The sequence below is a fragment of the Acipenser ruthenus genome, chromosome 2 (assembly GCF_902713425.1).
Source record: "Acipenser ruthenus chromosome 2, fAciRut3.2 maternal haplotype, whole genome shotgun sequence".
Lineage (NCBI taxonomy): Eukaryota > Metazoa > Chordata > Actinopteri > Acipenseriformes > Acipenseridae > Acipenser > Acipenser ruthenus.
In genome coordinates, this window is record NC_081190.1 from 79,817,131 (window position 1) to 79,835,855 (window position 18,725).

General features: G+C 37.4%; 1 protein-coding gene across 10 annotated transcripts in view; it reads left to right on the forward strand.

The window, feature by feature from the left end:
• Positions 1–18,725, forward strand: part of LOC117409253 (tripartite motif-containing protein 2-like) — a 52,737-nt gene that overhangs the window by 21,089 nt on the left and 12,923 nt on the right. For 7 of the 10 annotated variants that reach the window (XM_059002044.1, XM_059002057.1, XM_059002038.1 and 4 more), the window contains exons 2-3: positions 14,247–14,418; positions 16,589–16,826. In XM_059002044.1, coding sequence (XP_058858027.1) covers positions 14,285–14,418; positions 16,589–16,826 — 372 coding nt within the window. In that variant the 5' untranslated portion in view covers positions 14,247–14,284. Of the gene's footprint in view, positions 1–3,934; positions 4,140–10,047; positions 10,310–14,246; positions 14,419–14,874; positions 15,273–16,588; positions 16,827–18,725 lie in introns of those variants that run through there. The other 3 variants (XM_059002054.1, XM_059002048.1, XM_059002088.1) reach the window with 3 other exon arrangements.

Consider the following 18,725-nt stretch of genomic DNA (forward strand, 5'->3'; position numbering starts at 1 on the left):
TAAGTATTGTGTGTACGGTTCTGTGTGTTTAATATGTAAAACTGTGTGTTTAAATCACTGCAGGAAGAGCTTAAAAGAGTGTCCGTTTCCAAGACTGAAGTATTTATCTCATTATGAAGGACACTGGGGGAAAAAAGTTTCCTTACTCCCACAAGAGAATAGAAAGAAAAACTAATTAGAGGTTGCAAGAAATAGGTCGAAATTTGTAGCTAATCCTCACAGGAAGTGACATGCAGTTTGATGTTGATGTGGGTTGAGTTGCAGGAGGTCTTTTACTGTGTTCAGCAGACTTTGACATTGGCCATCAGATGAAGTGCTGATGTCTTGAGATTGATGAAGCTTGCTGTTTCATCACTTATCTTGACTCACTGTCCTTTTGAATGCTGGTACTGCTCAGAGATTTTGATTACACAACAAACTAGTCCAGTGGCTGAGTGACAGGAGAGGGTTGGGAGGGGTACAGATTGTTCATTTTCTAAGACGGGGAAAAAAGCACAGGTTGAGTCATTTCAGTGCTATAAATGTAATTAGATAAACAGAAGCTTGTAACTATTTTAGGTTTATTATTTTTGTAAATGGCTAAAAATCTGTGTTTTTCAGGTCTCATTTTTTCTAATCTGTGTCTGTGAAAACAGCCACTAGAGTTTAGATGACTTGACAACTGCCAAAAACTGCTCAAATCATATAACAACACAGGTGGGAATCACAAAACTGCTAAATGAACTATGAGACACAGTATTTCTTTGTTTATCTGTTGAAATATTAAACGAGAAAGCCTAATTGTATTGCTATTATCACAAAAAAATAAAAAACATTCTGATTAATGGAGGCATTCTCTGCAGAAAGACAAGTTGTGGGGAGTAAAATTACTTTGGCAGAATTCCCCAGCTGTTTAATGACCCAAGGAAACTTGGATAAAAAATATCAAAAACAGAAGAGACTGTAAAAATTACCCCCAGAAGCGCTTAAAATGGACTGCAGAGTTCCAGAAATAATCCTTCTAAAGCCACAGTTCTTGGGGATTTGGGATTTGTAGTTTGAACTGCCCTGGGGGGCTGTCAGATAGATGGGGGATAGTAAACGTGATGGGTGCTATAGGGATGGGATTAGGGTTGACAGTTGTTTTAGAAAGATCCACTTTCAAACATCAGTGCTTGTGTTTGATCCATTGGGTGTTATTTATTTTTTAATTTTTTTTAAGTGAGTGTTATTCCATCGCCCCCATCTCATTAAGGCTTGAGGTATGGGTTTAATTACAATCAAAGGTTGAAAATTACACGTTAGGACTACTAAAACGTGTAATTTGTCATGGATTTCACTCTGCCCAGATGGAAGTCTAAAATCAGTGCTCTGGATGCAGCTGCTTGTCTGGAGTCTGTCTGGGAGAAATAAACAGAATAGAAAGAGGTGATCGCTTAGTTACAGATGGAGTGGACAGATGCTGCTGCCGGCAGTATAAGGCCAGTGTGACCTGAGCTGTGGATTGTTACTAAAAGAGGAAAATTAAATAGACCTGTCACAAGGCTGGCTGGTAGTGACACGTCAGACCCGGAAGAAACACACAGACAGACGGTGGTGATGAGTGAAACTGAGACGCAATGGTAGCGTTCAGAAGGTTTATTGCAAAATGAAAAAGGTTTTAAACACAAAACAGGACACAGCACTTACGCCAAAATAAATATATAAACAAAACGAACAGACACTGACACACAGGGACAAACACTAAACAAACACGTACCACGTAGCAATTGTTCACTATTAATTTATCTCTTCACTCTCTCCCGTTCCTTTGCCCTGAACACACAACCCCGAGTGAATGAAAATGTGTCTATATATACTGTTGTGATTCAATTACTAATTAATTATTCACTTGAATCCCAGCACGTGAATTCATTACATGCAACCCCGTGCTCACATATTACATTTAACCAGCACGTGAAGTGATTTGTGCCCTCCTCGTGCCTAAATACAAATCTACATTTTTAAATACACGTGAAACACAGACCCGTTTATATCCCGTGTACCAATCTCTATACACCAACATTAACACACGCAACATACAACACATAACACACAAATGCACACAGGGGCGGGGCACATTGCCACAAGACCGTACAAGGTCTACTGTTCTATTTGTTTGAAAATGATGTTTGTTTGTTTTTTTCTACACCTGTTCAATTATTTTGAGTCAGTTAAAAATAATTGATACAGTCATATGTGATGTCAAAGGTACGGTATGTACTATGCATATATACCAAACTATTACCATACAGTATGCAAGTAAAAACTGTTTACAATGCACAAATATACTGTAATACTGTAAACTCTGAATGGAATGGCAATGCGTTTTATGGAATGGGTTTTTTATTTTTTTACCTTTTTTTTTCATTGTTTGGTATTTGTGTTTCGATTTCATGGATTTTTCTTGTGTGCAGTCTCCCTACTGTTAGTCCACACTGGGAGTCTCAAGACAGAAAAAAATAAATAAATACTGGGTGGCCTGGATTTTTTCAAGCAGAGTGTTCAATCATTTAAAACTATTCTTTTAAAACACTTTATCTGAAAAAGTGACTGCAGCAGCTTGAAAGGGGAGATTGTAATATATTAATACTATACACAGCTTCTGTGGATTTCCTTCAACTAAAAAATAATAATTTGGTCACATTCTGCATGATGGAAAATGTTAGGAATAAAGTGTTTCCAAAAACACAGTCCAATTTCTTTTGTATGTCAAATTGTTGTTCACCTTCGATTTTCTGATTAATTAAAGTTCACTACTGAAAACAGTAGCAAGTCCACCTCCCCGACCAGTAGAGCGAACTTTCTGGAAAAAAGAATAGTTAGGTAGAGAAGCCTCAATAGGGGAAACATTGTCATTCGGTCCAAACCATGTTTCAGTTGAAGAGAGAATGTAAATGTTGTAATCCTGAATAAAATCACTAATTAACGGAGCGTTATTAGACAGAGACCTGACATTAAATAAACCTTGGCGAAAATGGGCCCATTCAAGAGCATGTGATTGAGCAGGGGTAATAGGAATTTGACAGTTACTGTAGCACACACCTCTGTGTTTACACAGCGGGTAGTGGGAATGGCAGGATACTTTAACCTGAATTTTACATGCCTCTTAGAAACGTCACATGGAGCAGCCAAATTTATAAAGTTAAAATCAGAGTCGTTTTCAGTCTCACCTTCAGTATCTAAAACTAACCATGTGTTATAAATTTTTTTAAAACTGTTTTCAATTAACTGCTAAAGCAGCTGAATTTGCTTTAATCATCCTAATCATACAGTTGCAGGTCAGTATCTACTGACCTGCAATAAATTATACAGATAATTAAGATCTGCCTGTCAAAAGACTGCAAACATGCCAGCTTGAAAATCTCGTGTTGGTAAATCAGCTGTTGCCTCCAGGGCTTCATCAGGTTTTGATGCAGTATGGTACCTGATTACAATAAATCATCCACCAACAGCAAGTCCTGCTACCGGAAGGCCAACTGTGTGTGAGTGTTGTGAATAAATATGTGCTACTGTGTGTACAATGGGCTGGAATCTCCACTTTCCCTTGTGTTGAAAATTGCCATTTATTTGTGACATGCAGGCAAATGTAATTCAAAAACTTCAATTTGCCACATTACAGATGATAATGCAGATGGGTGTAGTAGCACCGGATATTTCGTTTTATTTAAATATTTTTTGAATGGCCTGTGCATTCAGGTTAGTGATGCCAGCTAAATGTATTACAGAATATGATGGTGTGTAAGTGAAGTGCAGGACTGCAGTGAATGGCTTTTCTTTCACAGTGGAGTGGGAGGACTGCTAGTCGGCTGCCTGTGCTATGTGTTTGTCACAAGGCAGCCATATCTATAGGGCAGCCTGTTATTTGAAACTGACAGCAGTCTATGGTGAGTGTACACAGTGAGCCAGCAGTGAACGGTGAGCGACAGGACAGATCATATTGCTTTGTGATTTTCCAAAGTTGACTGCCCTTGAAAAACAGCTGACTTTTCTTCTGGAAACTGTCGTAGAATGGAAACTAGCTAACATACTGTCGTGTTTTGACATAAAATTAAGCCTGGTTTGAGGACAGGAGTTGAGAAGGAAAGTTCTTTCTTACATTTTACAGTACAGCATAACTGGTAAGTAAGAAAACACTGTTTATCACAAACTTATCAACTGAGGCAGTGTGTTGAGTTTTTGCTTCTTTTATTGATGTTGTCATTTTAGTGTTGCAAAATAAAATAAGTAAAAATCCACTAACTAAAATCAATGCAGGCTGTTGTCTGAAGTCGTTTCTGTTATACAGCATTTGTGTGATGATTTGCAAAGTTTCTATTGTTGGTATTGTAATTAATTAATTCTCTCTTTGCTAATCAAAAGTTTGCTTCCTGAAAATTCCAACACACCTTTTTTTGTCTGTACCACTAAGGGTTCTTTTGTTCTGTATGATACATTGTGTGTAGGGTGTCACTTATGACATACACCGAACATATGAGCTTATTATGAATCACAACATGTATTCAGGAATACCTTTCAAATTGTGCTGTAGTGTTCAATTTACACAGTCTGTACAGAATAAGATACACAGGATTTAGTTCCATTAGTGCAAAATGAACTTGTTGTTTACCCTCTATACCAGGGGTTCCCAATCCTGGTCCTGCCCCCTAAATTACTTAATTGGACCAATCAAGTACTTATTAGAAGCTTAATTGGTCCAATTAAGCAATTTAGTGTACAGTTGGAACAAAAACCAGGAGAGACACCGGCCCTCCAGGACCAGGATTGGGCACCCCTGCTCTATACATATCCCAGGTTTTGAGGTATGGTGTAATGTTTATGATGAGCGCTAGGAACTGGGAGATCCTGTGCTTGAATTTCAATTTGATGCAAAGTTCAGCTGTAAAACCTGGTACACACAAGACAAGCTGAAGCTAAACACTGTGGTTGCTCTTGGTTGGACTTTTGTGTGGTTGGCTCGGTGAGAGGAAATAAATAGGTTTACACTGGATGTCTCTTTCGCCCTTTTTGGTTTCCTGTGATTCTGCTGTCTCGTGGTTTCCATGGCAAATGAAAGCATCCCTCACTACTACAGGAAGTTCTCTACCTTGAAACATGGAAATCTGGTCTTGTTTTTGCTGCGTAAACATGCTGCAAAGTCCCACCATTCAGATGTCATGAGGGGGCTCACCTGATACCAAATATGCAGGGATTAAAAACTTTGATAAGCTTTTATAGTTTTTTTCTTAGACAGTTAACAAATGATAAGAGTTAAGTTCGTTAACCTGGTTATCTTTTTGAAGACCTGAAGCTTAAAAACTTTCAACCTAAATAGTTTTCTGATTTCCGTACTTCATTAAGCTAAACTATATTTGCACTACATACTAACACTTTAACACATACATTACTCACAGTGTTTCTAATCATATGATGGATTTTTCTTGTAAATCGTTGAATAGAGACAAGGATGTTTTCTTATGAATCTTTCAACAACCTCATTAACATCAGTGTCCATGCCATAGTGCATGTTCATTAGAACTAGTGTAGCCGATCGATCTTCACCCATCGTAGACCTTAGCACTGTGTCAACATGCCAAAGCATAGAAAAAGAAAGTTTTGCTTCTGCACTCGTAACTGGGATAATACGACTGATCTGTAGCATCTTGTACGGTCCAGAAATAAGTCCTTATTACTGTGTCTTTGCGAGCAAACTGCTTGGTGTTTGGTGTGACGCAATGGTATTTCTGATTCACCTGTCTCTCCACACTTCCAGTTCAATAGTGAAGCTCTTGTATCAGGGCATATCATTTTGGTAGAGATTGGAATCAGACAGCAGTTGTCTCATCAATCTCATCCAGAGGGAACTTGATCATAATTTCAGGAATCGGCTGAAACAGTGCTCACACAAGACATAATCAACAAACAGAATAATTATCAATTTTTTTATAGCAGTCTTCGGGTGTATCTGCCAGATGATTTGCGCAGTGCCATTGCCTACCAGCTGTGCGAGGCATTGTCTCTTCTGCACCTTAACAATTGCCTAACTGTTTTACTTTAATATAACATTGACTGGATAAGTCCTGTATAGCCAAGTCAATGTGACAGTATTATGAATAGATATCAGTCATTTAAAAAAAAAAAAATTAAATTATTATTTTGTGCTATAAAAAAGCTTTATGTTTTAATGAAAGAGGGGGAGTCTGGTCCCCCCGACCTCGTCCCTGGATCTGCCATTGTTCTTTCTATAGGCCTACTGTGTGGATAGTTACGTTATGCAGCCCAAGCTACTGTCTGAAATGTTGGTTTCTGTATTCAGGTTTCTGTGTTTGATAATAAACATCTAAGCAAGTGTTTTGCTTGCTTTTTTCAATGGGCAACACACATACAGACGTGCTCAAATTTGTTCGTACCCCTCCACAAAAAACGAAGAATGCACAATTTTCTCTGAAATAACTTGAAACTGACAAAAGTAATTGGCATCCACCATTGTTTATTCCATATTTAACAGAAATCAGACTTTGCTTTTGATTTTTTATTCAACATAATATTGTAAATAAGAAAACAAATGAAAATGGCATGGACAAAAATTATGGGACCGCTAACCTAATATTTTGTTGCACAACCTGTAGAGGCAATCACTGCAATCAAATGTTTTCTGTAGCTCTCAATTAGACTTCTGCACCTGTTAACAGGTAGTTTGGCCCACTCTTCCTGAGCAAACTGCTCTAGCTGTCTCAGGTTTGATGGGTGCCTTCTCCAGACTGCAAGTTTCAGCTCTTTCCATAGATGTTTGATAGGATTCAGACTCATAGAATGCCACTTCAGAATAGTCCAATGTTTTGTTCTTATCCATTCTTGGGTGCTTTTAGCTGTGTGTTTTGGGTCATTATCCTGTTGGAGGACCCATGACCTGCGACTGAGACAGAGCTTTCTGACACTGGGCAGTACGTTTCACTCCAGAATGCCTTGATAGTCTTGAGATTTCATTGTGCCCTGCACAGATTCAAGGCACCCTGTGCCAGGCGCAGCAAAGCAGCCCCAAAACATAACCGAGCCTCCTCCATGTTTCACTGTACGTATGGTGTTCTTTTCTTTGAAAGCTTCATTTTTTTGTCTGTGAACATAGAGCTTATGTGACTTGCCAAAAAGCTCCAGTTTTGACTCATCTGTCCAAAGGACATTCTCCCAGAAGGATTGTGGCTTGTCAATATGCATTTTAGCAAATTCCAGTCTGGCTTTTTTATGTTTTTCTTTCAAAAGTGGAGTCCTCCTGGGTCTTCTTCCATGGAGCCCACTTTCGCTCAAAAAGCGACGGATGGTGTGTATAATTATATATGATAATGATAGCATGGACACCTGAGATGGCTTATGTCATTGATCAATATAGCAAAAAGAGTGACTTGTGGGGAAAAAAACACATTACCTCAGTGGGTGCTAGTTTTCCTGTTTATAAAATGAACACACAATTAAACAAGAATACAGAACCCTGAGTGTGTGGTATAATTTATACAGTGTGGGAGGGATAGCGTTTCAGATGTTGTAATTGAGTCTGCGCACAGCATTGATTTATGCCTCTGCTGGGGGAGGGGAAATAGAGGGGCCTGTTTAATCTATTTTAATCCTTTGTTGTTCTCAGGAAAAAGAAGAGAAAACATTGCTATATCTGAGCAAGTGTAATTCTAGTCTTAAAGGCCTGTAATATATTGGGGTATAGCACATCTATAGTGTATGTGTGAGAGTTAAATAAAAGTGTTAAACCTAACCACCCAGAGTCCCCCAAGTATATTACAGTGACTAAAGTAAAATTAATCTAATTCACACTGCAGCTTGTGATTTTATATATAGAACTGAAGGTTAGTGAACAATGCATGGACATTTCAGTTTTTATTTTATACTGTGAGTGTTGAACTGTGAGCTTTTTTGACTCTGAATGCAGAGATTCAGATGTAAGCATTGCCAGCATCTCACTTTAATTAAAAAGTAATAGAAGGCAGGAATTTGTCTTCAGACCACCCCCTGCTGGGGAGCTTGTGTTCCCAAGCATCAATGTGGAAGATATTTCAGTGTTGTTTTGAGGTGTCAGAATGTTTGGCATCAGCCCATTGGAATGTAGCAGATCACTGGCCACACAGTACCCATATGGAATTGATTTTTCCAAGGCCAAAAAACAAAACAAAACAAAAAAACCCTGATAGTTCCTTTAATACTTCAGTCCTGGAACCTTCTAAAAGCATACCTGTTCTGTATAGTAGGTATACAATATTTGTTTCTGAAGGTAATTTAGATGTTTAGGATGTTAGCTTTTGTCTTGCTTGTTGCCTTTTAATATAAATATTTATTATTATTATTATTATTATTATTATTATTATTATTATTATTATTATTATTATTATTTATTTCTTAGCAGACGCCCTTATCCAGGGCGACTTACCATTGTTACAAGATATCACATTATTTTTACATACAATTACCCATTTATACAGTTGGGTTTTTACTGGAGCAATCTAGGTAAAGTACCTTGCTCAAGGGTACAGCAGCAGTGTCCCCTACCAGGGATTGAACCCACAACTTTCCAGTCAAGTCCAGAGCCCTAACCACTACTCCACACTGCTGCCCCTAAAGATACAGTTTATAAGGCAAATATCAGTTGACATTTGACTTTCAGCTTACACACTGTATTTCTTGTGCATGTAATTTGTGATTTTTAAAATATAGATGTAGTTTTACTGACGTGAAATATAAGCATGTAAATAAAAGGCTGAACAAGCCTGCAGTGCCAGACATCAGGCTGAGAGAGTGGCCTTAACACAGGGTCATGGGTACGCATGGCTGGCCATGTATCTCAGCCTTTGAACCCCCCCAGCTCAATCTAGGAAAATAAAACTGAAAACAGGAATCAGAATTCCAAGGCAAGGAGGCACAGTATGTGACAGAGTAAATGGAAGATGTGCTGTATTGCACTGCATTCACAGTAATTACAGACTGCTTGCTGAGCTCTTGCTAAGTGGGCATGTACAATATGCTCAATCCTCACCATGGGTTGTTTCAGTTCTTGGAAAGGGAGGCATTAATTACTGTAGTTGGCAGGAGTCAAGAGAGGCACAATGTAAAAGCCCACCAGCATGATTTATTTTCTTGTGTTGTGTGTGTGTGTGTGTGTACAGTATATTTCGCACAGTTCTGGTGTCAAGCTCAGCCAAACCCACACTTCTACCAGATTCTATGAAGTCTGAACATGTAACTAAACAAAATACAGTAGAAGCTTTTTTAGCATTTGAATGAAGTGTGTTTTTTTTATTATAATGTATTCATTTTATTACATAATTTCTATATTCATGTGAGTTTCAAATGTTTTTTGAGGCATATTGAATAGCTGTCACATGGACTTCTATTTCCATTACATTCTGTGCTGCCAATGTAACTGTTCCCTTTATCTAGTTCAAGAATACATTTTTACCAAGGGATGAAAGTTGTTTAGATGCTTCCTTGACAGATGTGCTGATTCAGGATGGGGACAGTGAAGGGTACAGCCTGGACCACATCTCTGTACTTTTCCTGTGGAGACAAGTTGATAAAAGTTTGCTTTTGTTTTTGTCAATATCATAATTTGGTTTAACTTGCCCTTAATACTCTGAAGTGTACTTTTTATTAAATTGTGAACTTGTGGTAAAATATATTGAGATTGCTTATCAAGTTTAATGAAGGCGAAGCATCCTTTTATGTACAAAAGCTAAATTAGGTAACTTCAAGACATTTTCTTTGATTAAAATTGGTAGCTTTCCCTGTGAACGACCCACTTAGGAAACTGATAATCATTGGCCTAAATATTTTCAGTTTATCAGATCTAGGAACAAGCATGATACTGGATATCATGCTCCTGCTTCTAGTTCTGTTACATAGCACTCTCCTGGCTGAATCAGTGACTCAGGGAGGTTGGCATCAGCTGATTTGTTGACTTTATGACAAAGCAGCAAATCTCATTGGAGTGTGCTGCTGCATCCCTATCCCAGCATCCCTTGCATGCATTGCTGCAGTCTCCCAGCACAGGCTGACAGAGAATATGAGAGAGCTGAAATAAAGATTGATTTTGCTTGAAATTCTGATGGGGGGGTTGGGGTTCCCTGCTTGCTATTTTTTTCCCTTCTTTTCTTTTCTTTTTTTTCTTTTTTTTCTTAGATTTATACCTAATACTGTATGTGCTGATGTTATTTGAGGTTTGATGTAAATCAGTGTAATATTTCTGCCATACCTGGAGTGGATCATCACTACATGTAACAAGATATGCCCTTGATCTGAGGATGGATTGGCTATGGTAGGGCTCTGTGCGCTACAATGCATGACGCTGCTCTTTTTTTTTTTTTTCTTCATTTCCTGCTGGAATTATCTGGGATTTTGTGTCTTATGCTGCATTTCTGAAGAGCTGCAGACAGTGCATATTGAATTGATTTCTTGTTTATGTTTTACCCTGAATACCTAAATTATTCAAGGTAGCTATATGTTTTACATATTTACAAATTTGTAACTATACAGCTATTGGCCTGAGACTATTTTGTGATTCTTTTCACTGTTGCCTCTTCTCATTATGTACATTGTCAATGGAATGGAATTTGTATAAAAATAATACGTTGGTAATACGCATGTAGAGTGTAAAAAGAGTTTTGTAACGCGAGTGATTCAACACCTAGTTTGGCCATCAGGTGTTTTAGAAGCAATATCAGCCTGTTCAATTGTAAATCACGGTTGTAAATTTATATCCCCTGTTGAGCTATACTGCCTGACCAATAGTTCCTGTGAGGTATCTAATAAGGGCTTTCCTTTGTCCTTGGCCTATTGAACATACAAAAGCTGAAGTACCAGTTTGTTTTATAAATATGCTAAAGCTTCTTATTTTAAGCCCACTTTAGTTCCCCACTTTGATGAGGGGCTGAACTTCCCATTATAGTCTCAGACATATTCGTACGACCTTTTAGGACATTCCTCTCTACTTGATCAGCCTGAGCTTCCCTCTTTTCCATGCACCTTGTACTCAGATTGCTATATACAAAGAGCTATGTGAATTCCACTTGTTTGGAGGCCCAAGCCCCTCTTTGAAAGTGGTTAAGTAGGGTTGGTGATGAATTAAAACGAATAAAGGGTACTTTTGAGTACCAGCCAGAACTGGTGTTTTGAAGGCAGTGACCTTTAAATGAGACGGAAAAACAGGCATCCATGTAGAGCACTGACGTCACGGCAGGGCTTTAGATAAAATCTAGTTTGGATATGCAGTTGAATCACATTTAATCTCCATGGATTTTAACCAATTTTTATATCCTGCAGTTTCAGATGATACTGTACTTGCACAACAAATCTTTAAAGGACAATACAATAGTTTCCCAGGGTTTTGTATCTAGATAAACATCACAGGGTTGCAAATGTAGGTCACCTGTTACTACAGCTGTGGCACCTTGTTGCTTTTTAATGGTAGGGTGCTGTAGGTTTCTGATACATCTGAGAGACGTCAGTAAAATATGATGTTCTGGTATGGTACATCCCTTATAAAAGTTTACGATGGTATGTGTGCACTTTTACCATTATCTTCTCATGGTTATACTATGCATCTGCTATATGTTTTTGTTTTAAATATGCTTTACCATACCTCTCTGTGCTTACCAATGCTTAACCATGTTTTCACTATGCTTTATTACACTTTGTGTTTACTGTGAGAAATTTTACAAGGGATAAAAGGAGATTTTTGTTCTTGTTATTCCTTCCTGAATAATGATCCATGTTTATTTGATTCTTTTTAGTATTCCTTTATCTTCAGTCACCCTCATCATGACTCCTTTTTTTTTCAATTAATTCACACTGTTCCTGTCTCAAAGTTACAGTTGAAACTCTAAAATGCTTTCACACTATGCAGGTTAATAGAATGTCCCGGGGACAGCATGTTTTGTGAAGCTTTATGTCAAAGCTTTGAGAGACATTGATGTTAATAGGGCTCTCTCTTTCTAAGTCAGCACTTTGTACTGCAGAACTGTTAATAACACAGTATGGTCATTGTTTTTATTTGGCCTACATTGCCATTTCATGGGGCCCTGTGAAATTATTTTTATTTTTTATAATTTTTGTTTTATTTTTCACAAATGTCGTTTTATTACAGAGACACATTAATAAAACAACTCAAATAAATGTACATCAATAATAGTATAGTATACATCATGTTTTAACTACATAAATATTTTTTTATTAAACATTATCTGATCTGTTTTTATATTTTGTCAAACGGACCTCGCACAGAAAAATAATTTAGTTACCTTAACTTCTCATTAGCGGCAGTAACGGTAACATACAGTCCTCCACTCTTTATTTAACTGCCTATTTACAGTGAATACTGCCCATGCCCTCTATAAAAATACAATAAGATAAAATAAAATAATACAAAAATAATATATATATATAAAGTAGGGCATAGTAATTATATAATTAATATATTACTCTGCCCTACTGTTGTGGGGCTGTCATAGTAATTGCACATACAGCAATCTACCCATTAAAAAAAAAAAAAAATGATAGGATTTGTATTTCAATCCCATTGCACTGAAGCAGTATACAACAAGCTTGGGGTTTCTCAGTATTTAAACACTAAGCAAAGCACATTCATTCATTCAAATCCATTCAAAACCACAACAGCATTTGCTCCAGTGCAAAGTTTGCACCACTTGAAATAAAATTTCAATAGCATTAGCACAGAATTAGCATTAATGCAAAATACTGTACAAGCAAACAAGCTATATTTTCCCCAAAAGCAATAAACAGCTAATGATGCTTAATGACGGTATCTTTCGACTCCCATTCCAGTTGACAGCTGCAAAATCTGCACATCATTATTTTGTCACTGTGAGCTGCATACATCCCCTCATGCTCATATTCTTTGCAGCATTGTTTAATTGTGATGCGCGCTTTAGGCATTTTAGAAACAAACGTCTCTTCTCTTCCATCACAAGTTTAATTCCCAAATGACTCGCTTCAAGTTATACATCTGCACAAGTGTACAAGTGCTATTCCATTTCCCTTCAGACTGTGTCTATGGTAACGGTTAAGCCTTGACAGCTATGATTGCAAACATTTATTTAAAGTATTTTCTATATAAATCTCACAAATTAAAAATGTCACTGTTTGTTTTATAATGATTTTTCATGTTTTTTCTTTTTATATTTGCATTTCGTTTTATTTCGTTTTACATGTTACATTTTGTGTTTTCTTATTTGCGAAAAACACGGGGCCACCAATTCACTTTCACCTTCATTCAGGGAATTCCATGGTACTGTATAGGTCCTAACTGCCAAAATCTAGGATACGAGTAAATGAGACATACAGACAGACTGCATAGGGCATTTCCTTATACCCTCAAAATATGACTCAATAACTTGTGCTAAGCAAGTTTTATCAGAATTGGATACGTAATTGTTTGCATATATGTAAAAATGCAGTATATATTGAATGCAGGCTTTTTTAATGCTTGTAATAACAAAACATAAAAATCTGTTTATTTTACATTTCGTGAACTTAATAGTTATTTGTTACAGACATGATTTTACTAAATTATTAGAATTAGTCCCTTCATTGACAGTCGCAATACTGTGTTTGTCAATGTATTTATACCTGTAAAAGTAATTCAAATACATCAGTTTCTATATGTAAATGACAGAGCTAAAAGATTTTAAGTAAGGGTAGCCAGAACACTTTATAGACTATAAAGGTTATTGTAAGTAGTGTGGGGCAGCAGTGTGGAGTAGTGGTTAGGGCTCTGGACTCTTGACTGGAGGGTTGTGGGTTCAATGCCAGGTGGGGGACACTGCTGCTGTACCCTTGAGCAAGGTACTTTACCTAGATTGCTCCAGTAAAAAAAAAAAAAAAAAAAAAAAAAAAACTGTATAAATGAGTAATTGTATGTAAAAATAATGTGATATCTTGTAACAATTGTAAGTCGCCCTGGATAAGGGTGTCTGCTAAAGAAATAAATAATAATAATAATGGAAATGGGGGGCAGTAAGAACCCCTGTGTATTGTACTGTAAAAATAAACCAAGCAGTGAATCCAGAGCTGTCAGGACTGCATGGGAGGATATTATCTGGAAAGCATGTACCTGATTATTTTAATTTCTCTCTTCTGTATGGTATGGTATTAATTTCACCCCTTGTATGGTATGTTTTTTATACAATATGTTTTGTAACATCAGTTTTTTTGTTTTTTTTTTGTCCGGTGTGCAGGGTGAAAGTAAACGTGACCCATATGTCAGAGTTTTAGGATGGCCAGTGAAGGCTCCAGCATCCCCAGTCCTGTGGTGCGTCAGATTGACAAGCAGTTCCTGATTTGCAGTATATGCCTGGATCGCTACAAGAACCCTAAAGTACTCCCCTGTCTACACACCTTCTGTGAGAGGTAAGGGACCCTGGTTCTTGTTTTATGGACTTCTAGATTAATCCGTGATGGAAATAACCTACTTGTGGCCATGCATTAAAGTTGATAAACTGAAGAAATGAAATGCCTGGTACTGGTAAAACCAGTCAGTTTTCAGAGAATTTGACCTTTTTTCTGTTAGCAATAGTGACAACACAGTACAGGGGTTTAAATGCATTTGTTTCAGTGTAATGTCTCATATTACCTGAAAAAACCCAAAAAGCACACTCAATGTTTTATTCAGAAAAAGAATGTGCTGCAAGAAAGGCACTTACTGTTTTGCAACATAAACTGAATGCGTGTCGTCGTCGCTATGAACCCCCCCCCACCCCCGATTCCTGCCCCCCCCCCCCGATTCAGTTGAAATGTTGGCCTGGACACAAAAACAGTGCTCTTCTTTTCCAGAAGTTGTGCTTTTATATGTTTAGTGTGGAAAGGGAAAAGACAAGTATGTTTTTGTTATTTTTAGTTTTTTCAGAAAGACTTAAATGCTGTGGAATTTTTTTGGCTTGCTTTGTCCTATAACCAGTGATGAAAACTTGACTGAGCAGACAAGATGGCAAAGACAAGATTTATTTATTTTTTATTTTTTTTATAAACTGCTGAGGCTGGCAGCTGACAAGTGTGAAATAAGAAGCTAAACTGCGACACAAGATGGTTGAGAGTTAAGTGCTGTGGTGTTTTTGTTTTGCTGGCTTGCTCGATTCTCGCTTGTTGAAGCAGCTGGCAGCCTCTTCATGGGGAAGAATAAAAGAGAAAGAAAAACAGCTCAGCCTGTGCATCTGAAATCTCTGTGCTTTTGTTCTGGAGAGATGTTTTAACATTCAGAATGCAAGGTAGATATATAAATAGCATTCTCTCTGATCATCAGAATGAGTTCTGTTAATCATATTGTGTATGTTTGAAACTACAGTAGAGATAGAAAGGTGCATTGATATTGAAGTAAAATGGACCAAATTCAATGCTAGAAAAACACATAATTATTGCATAGTTGGTTTGTTTCTCTTGCTGCATTTTTGTGCACGTTGGTGGTTATGCTGTTGGAAGTAATCTGTCGCATATCCAACTACGGTGGGACCGGAGTAAGGGTTGATATGTAAAAAGTCAGATGAATGAATCCTGTTTTAAATACCATTATACACAGCTGTAACAATTACTATATTCACACAATTATTGTTTTGAGATTCAGCTTTTATTAGGGAGCTCCCCTAAATCGCTTATTTAGAAAGATACAGGGTAATAATGCTTGTGACAGGGTAGCAGTCTGCCGTGTGGGTGCGTGCATTCGCTGCTGAGTGACAGGCAGGAGATCGAGACGGAGGTTGAAGCTGTTACAACCCGCAAGCGAACAGGATTTATTTACATATCAACACACTGAACAGCTCACGTGACACTACCAGCAATGGCAGCACATGGAACACATACAACACAGTGTACGGAAACTTTGGTAGGATCTACAATATCTGAACTAATTTTCTCTGTTCAATAATAAACTAACGTTGCTGAAGAGGCTGATCATGGCGGATAAACGGTTAGTGCGGATATGTGACGGGCCGATACACAACAGATTACCATTCGATTTTATATAAGAAAATGTGTATTCAAATAAAACCCAGAAATACATCAGGAAAAAAACTGTTTTATACTGTTTTGTATGGGACTATATTATCCTCAACCAATAATACAGCCACATAATAAAGATAATACTGTGTAACTGCGTACATAGGTGTATGCTGGCTAGTATGCAATACTATTTTAGGATACAGTGGAAGAGCAAAAAGAACATTTCAAATCTATCAAAAATCTATTTACAATGTTTTAATGTGGTCTTTATCAATGTTACTGTCAGAGATTTATAACCATCTTACCCGCCACATCTTGTATTTGAACTTATCTCAACTTTGGGGGTAGCTTATACTTGGCTCATGGTCTTATATATGAAATCGAAGGAATAACTATATTTTTCACAAAAAACAGCCTGTACCCAAGTATAAGCCAATACCTCCCCTCCCCCAAGATTCATGCCAGGGATGTCATTTATTTATTTATTTATTTAATGTTATTTTTCATTTGGCATGTAATGTTCTTAACAACTCAGAAAGACAACATCTTAATTACCAAAGATTAAACATTTCTCTCCTTGTTGTTGCAGGTGCTTACAAAACTACATTCCTGTCCATAGTCTGACCTTGTCGTGCCCAGTGTGCCGCCAGACGTCCATCCTGCCAGAGAAGGGGGTTTCCGCTCTGCAGAACAACTTCTTCATCACCAACCTGATGGACGTGTTGCAGAGATCTCCGGACAGCAGCAGCGAGGACTCCACCACCTTGGAGACTGTAACCGCTGTGGCCACCGGCAAGCCACTCTCCTGCCCCAACCATGGAGGGAATGTAAGACAGCTTCAGACAACCCCTCTGTCCTGTTGCACGTAAAGTTGCTTGGGATTTGAATTTGTTTGGAAACCTAGTAGTTATTTAACCAGTGCCTGCATGGCTAGGTTCTGCATCTCATTTCCCACTCCTCCCAACTACTTTTGTGTCTAAATCATGACTATCCAGAATGTTTTATTATTATTATTATTATTATTATTATTATTATTATTATTATTATTATTATTATTATTTATTTCTTAGCAGACGCCCTTATCCAGGGCGACTTACAATCGTAAGCAAATACATTTCAAGTGTTACAATACAAGTAATACAATGAGAGCAAGAAATACAATAACTTTTGTTCAAGTGTGACAAACCACAATTCAATAATACAGCAGATAATAGTGATAGTTACATCAGGATATGATTAAATAGTGATAGTTACATCAGGATGTGATTAAATACAAAGTACTACAGGTTAAACACTTGGCAGATTACAGTATTCTGAAGAACAGGATTAAATGCAGTAAAATAGGGGGCAGATAAGAGCAAAATAAAGCACATTTACATGAAGGGTGATAGTGTCCCAGGATACAAACAGAGGAGTTCTACAGGTGCTGTTTGAAGAGGTGAGTCTTAAGGAGGCGCCGGAATGTGGTCAGGGACTAATAATTATTATTATTTATTTCTTAGCAGACGCCCTTATCCAGGGCGACTTACAATTGTTACAAGATATCACATTATTTTTACATACAATTACATTATTTTTTACATACAATTACCCATTTATACAGTCTATCAATCTAGGTGAAGTATATTACTCAAGGGTACAGCAGCAGTGTCCCCCACCTGGGATTGAACCCACGACCCTCCAGTCAAGAGTCCAGAGCCCTAACCACTACTCCACACTGCTGCCCTATGTCAGAGATTGTTTTACTTTTCTTTAACTCCCATGATGTCATATGAATTAGTCTGCTCTGGTCAGAGTCTGATGATATATTTTGTTTATGTCACAGCTGTCACTATTAATATATGTCTACATTCCAGGTCATCAGTTTCTCTATTTAACAATTTGTGCACATAAGACATAAAAGCATTCAGTTAACAATGAATAAAGTATGAGTCTCCTTTTTAGGTATTAAATATTAATGGGACTGGCAGGTAGGTGTGCAACCTTCATTGCAACATCTTTGTCTCTTATTCTTCTTTCTAAATCTAGTACATTTGCTCGATCTCTTATTCATTTTCCCCCCTAACATGGTACCATGCCTCATTCCAGCAAAAACAGCCAATAATGTAGGTTATAAAGCTGTAAAAGATGCTGTGAGGCATAGTAATTGCATACTATAGACCAGTGGTTAATATCCTGCAATACAGATGCACAAACAAACAAAAAAACAACTTATATATGAATTGGACTATGCACTCCTCTTTAATTTAGCATCTTTCTTTCACTGTTTTAATATGTGCTACACAGCAGTATTCTATGATTTTTCTCAATTAAGTTCCAGTGTTGCAGAGCAAACATTGACTGTTTCACTACCACATTGTTTTAAGCTCTGGCCAGATCAATGATACAGTTCGACAAATTATTTATTTGATTCGGATTTAAACATGCAGCATCACCAAAGCCTCAAAGCTACTCTTTAATGCTGAAGGAATTATAATATTTTAGGACTTGTTTTTAGGATTTTTTCACAGTCTAAGAATGCAAAAAATCTCTTTAGATTTTTTTAAAAAGCTAGCTTCTGCATCTTCTGCTGCTTATTCTGCCCATCTCCTCTTTTCCAGCAGCAGCTGGACTAAGCAGCTTAATTTGGTCTCCATAGTGACAATTTTATTTTTATAACCAAGTGGGATTTATTGTTCCAACCAGCCTATTCATTTTAGTTTTACACCTTGGCTACGTCAACCCTG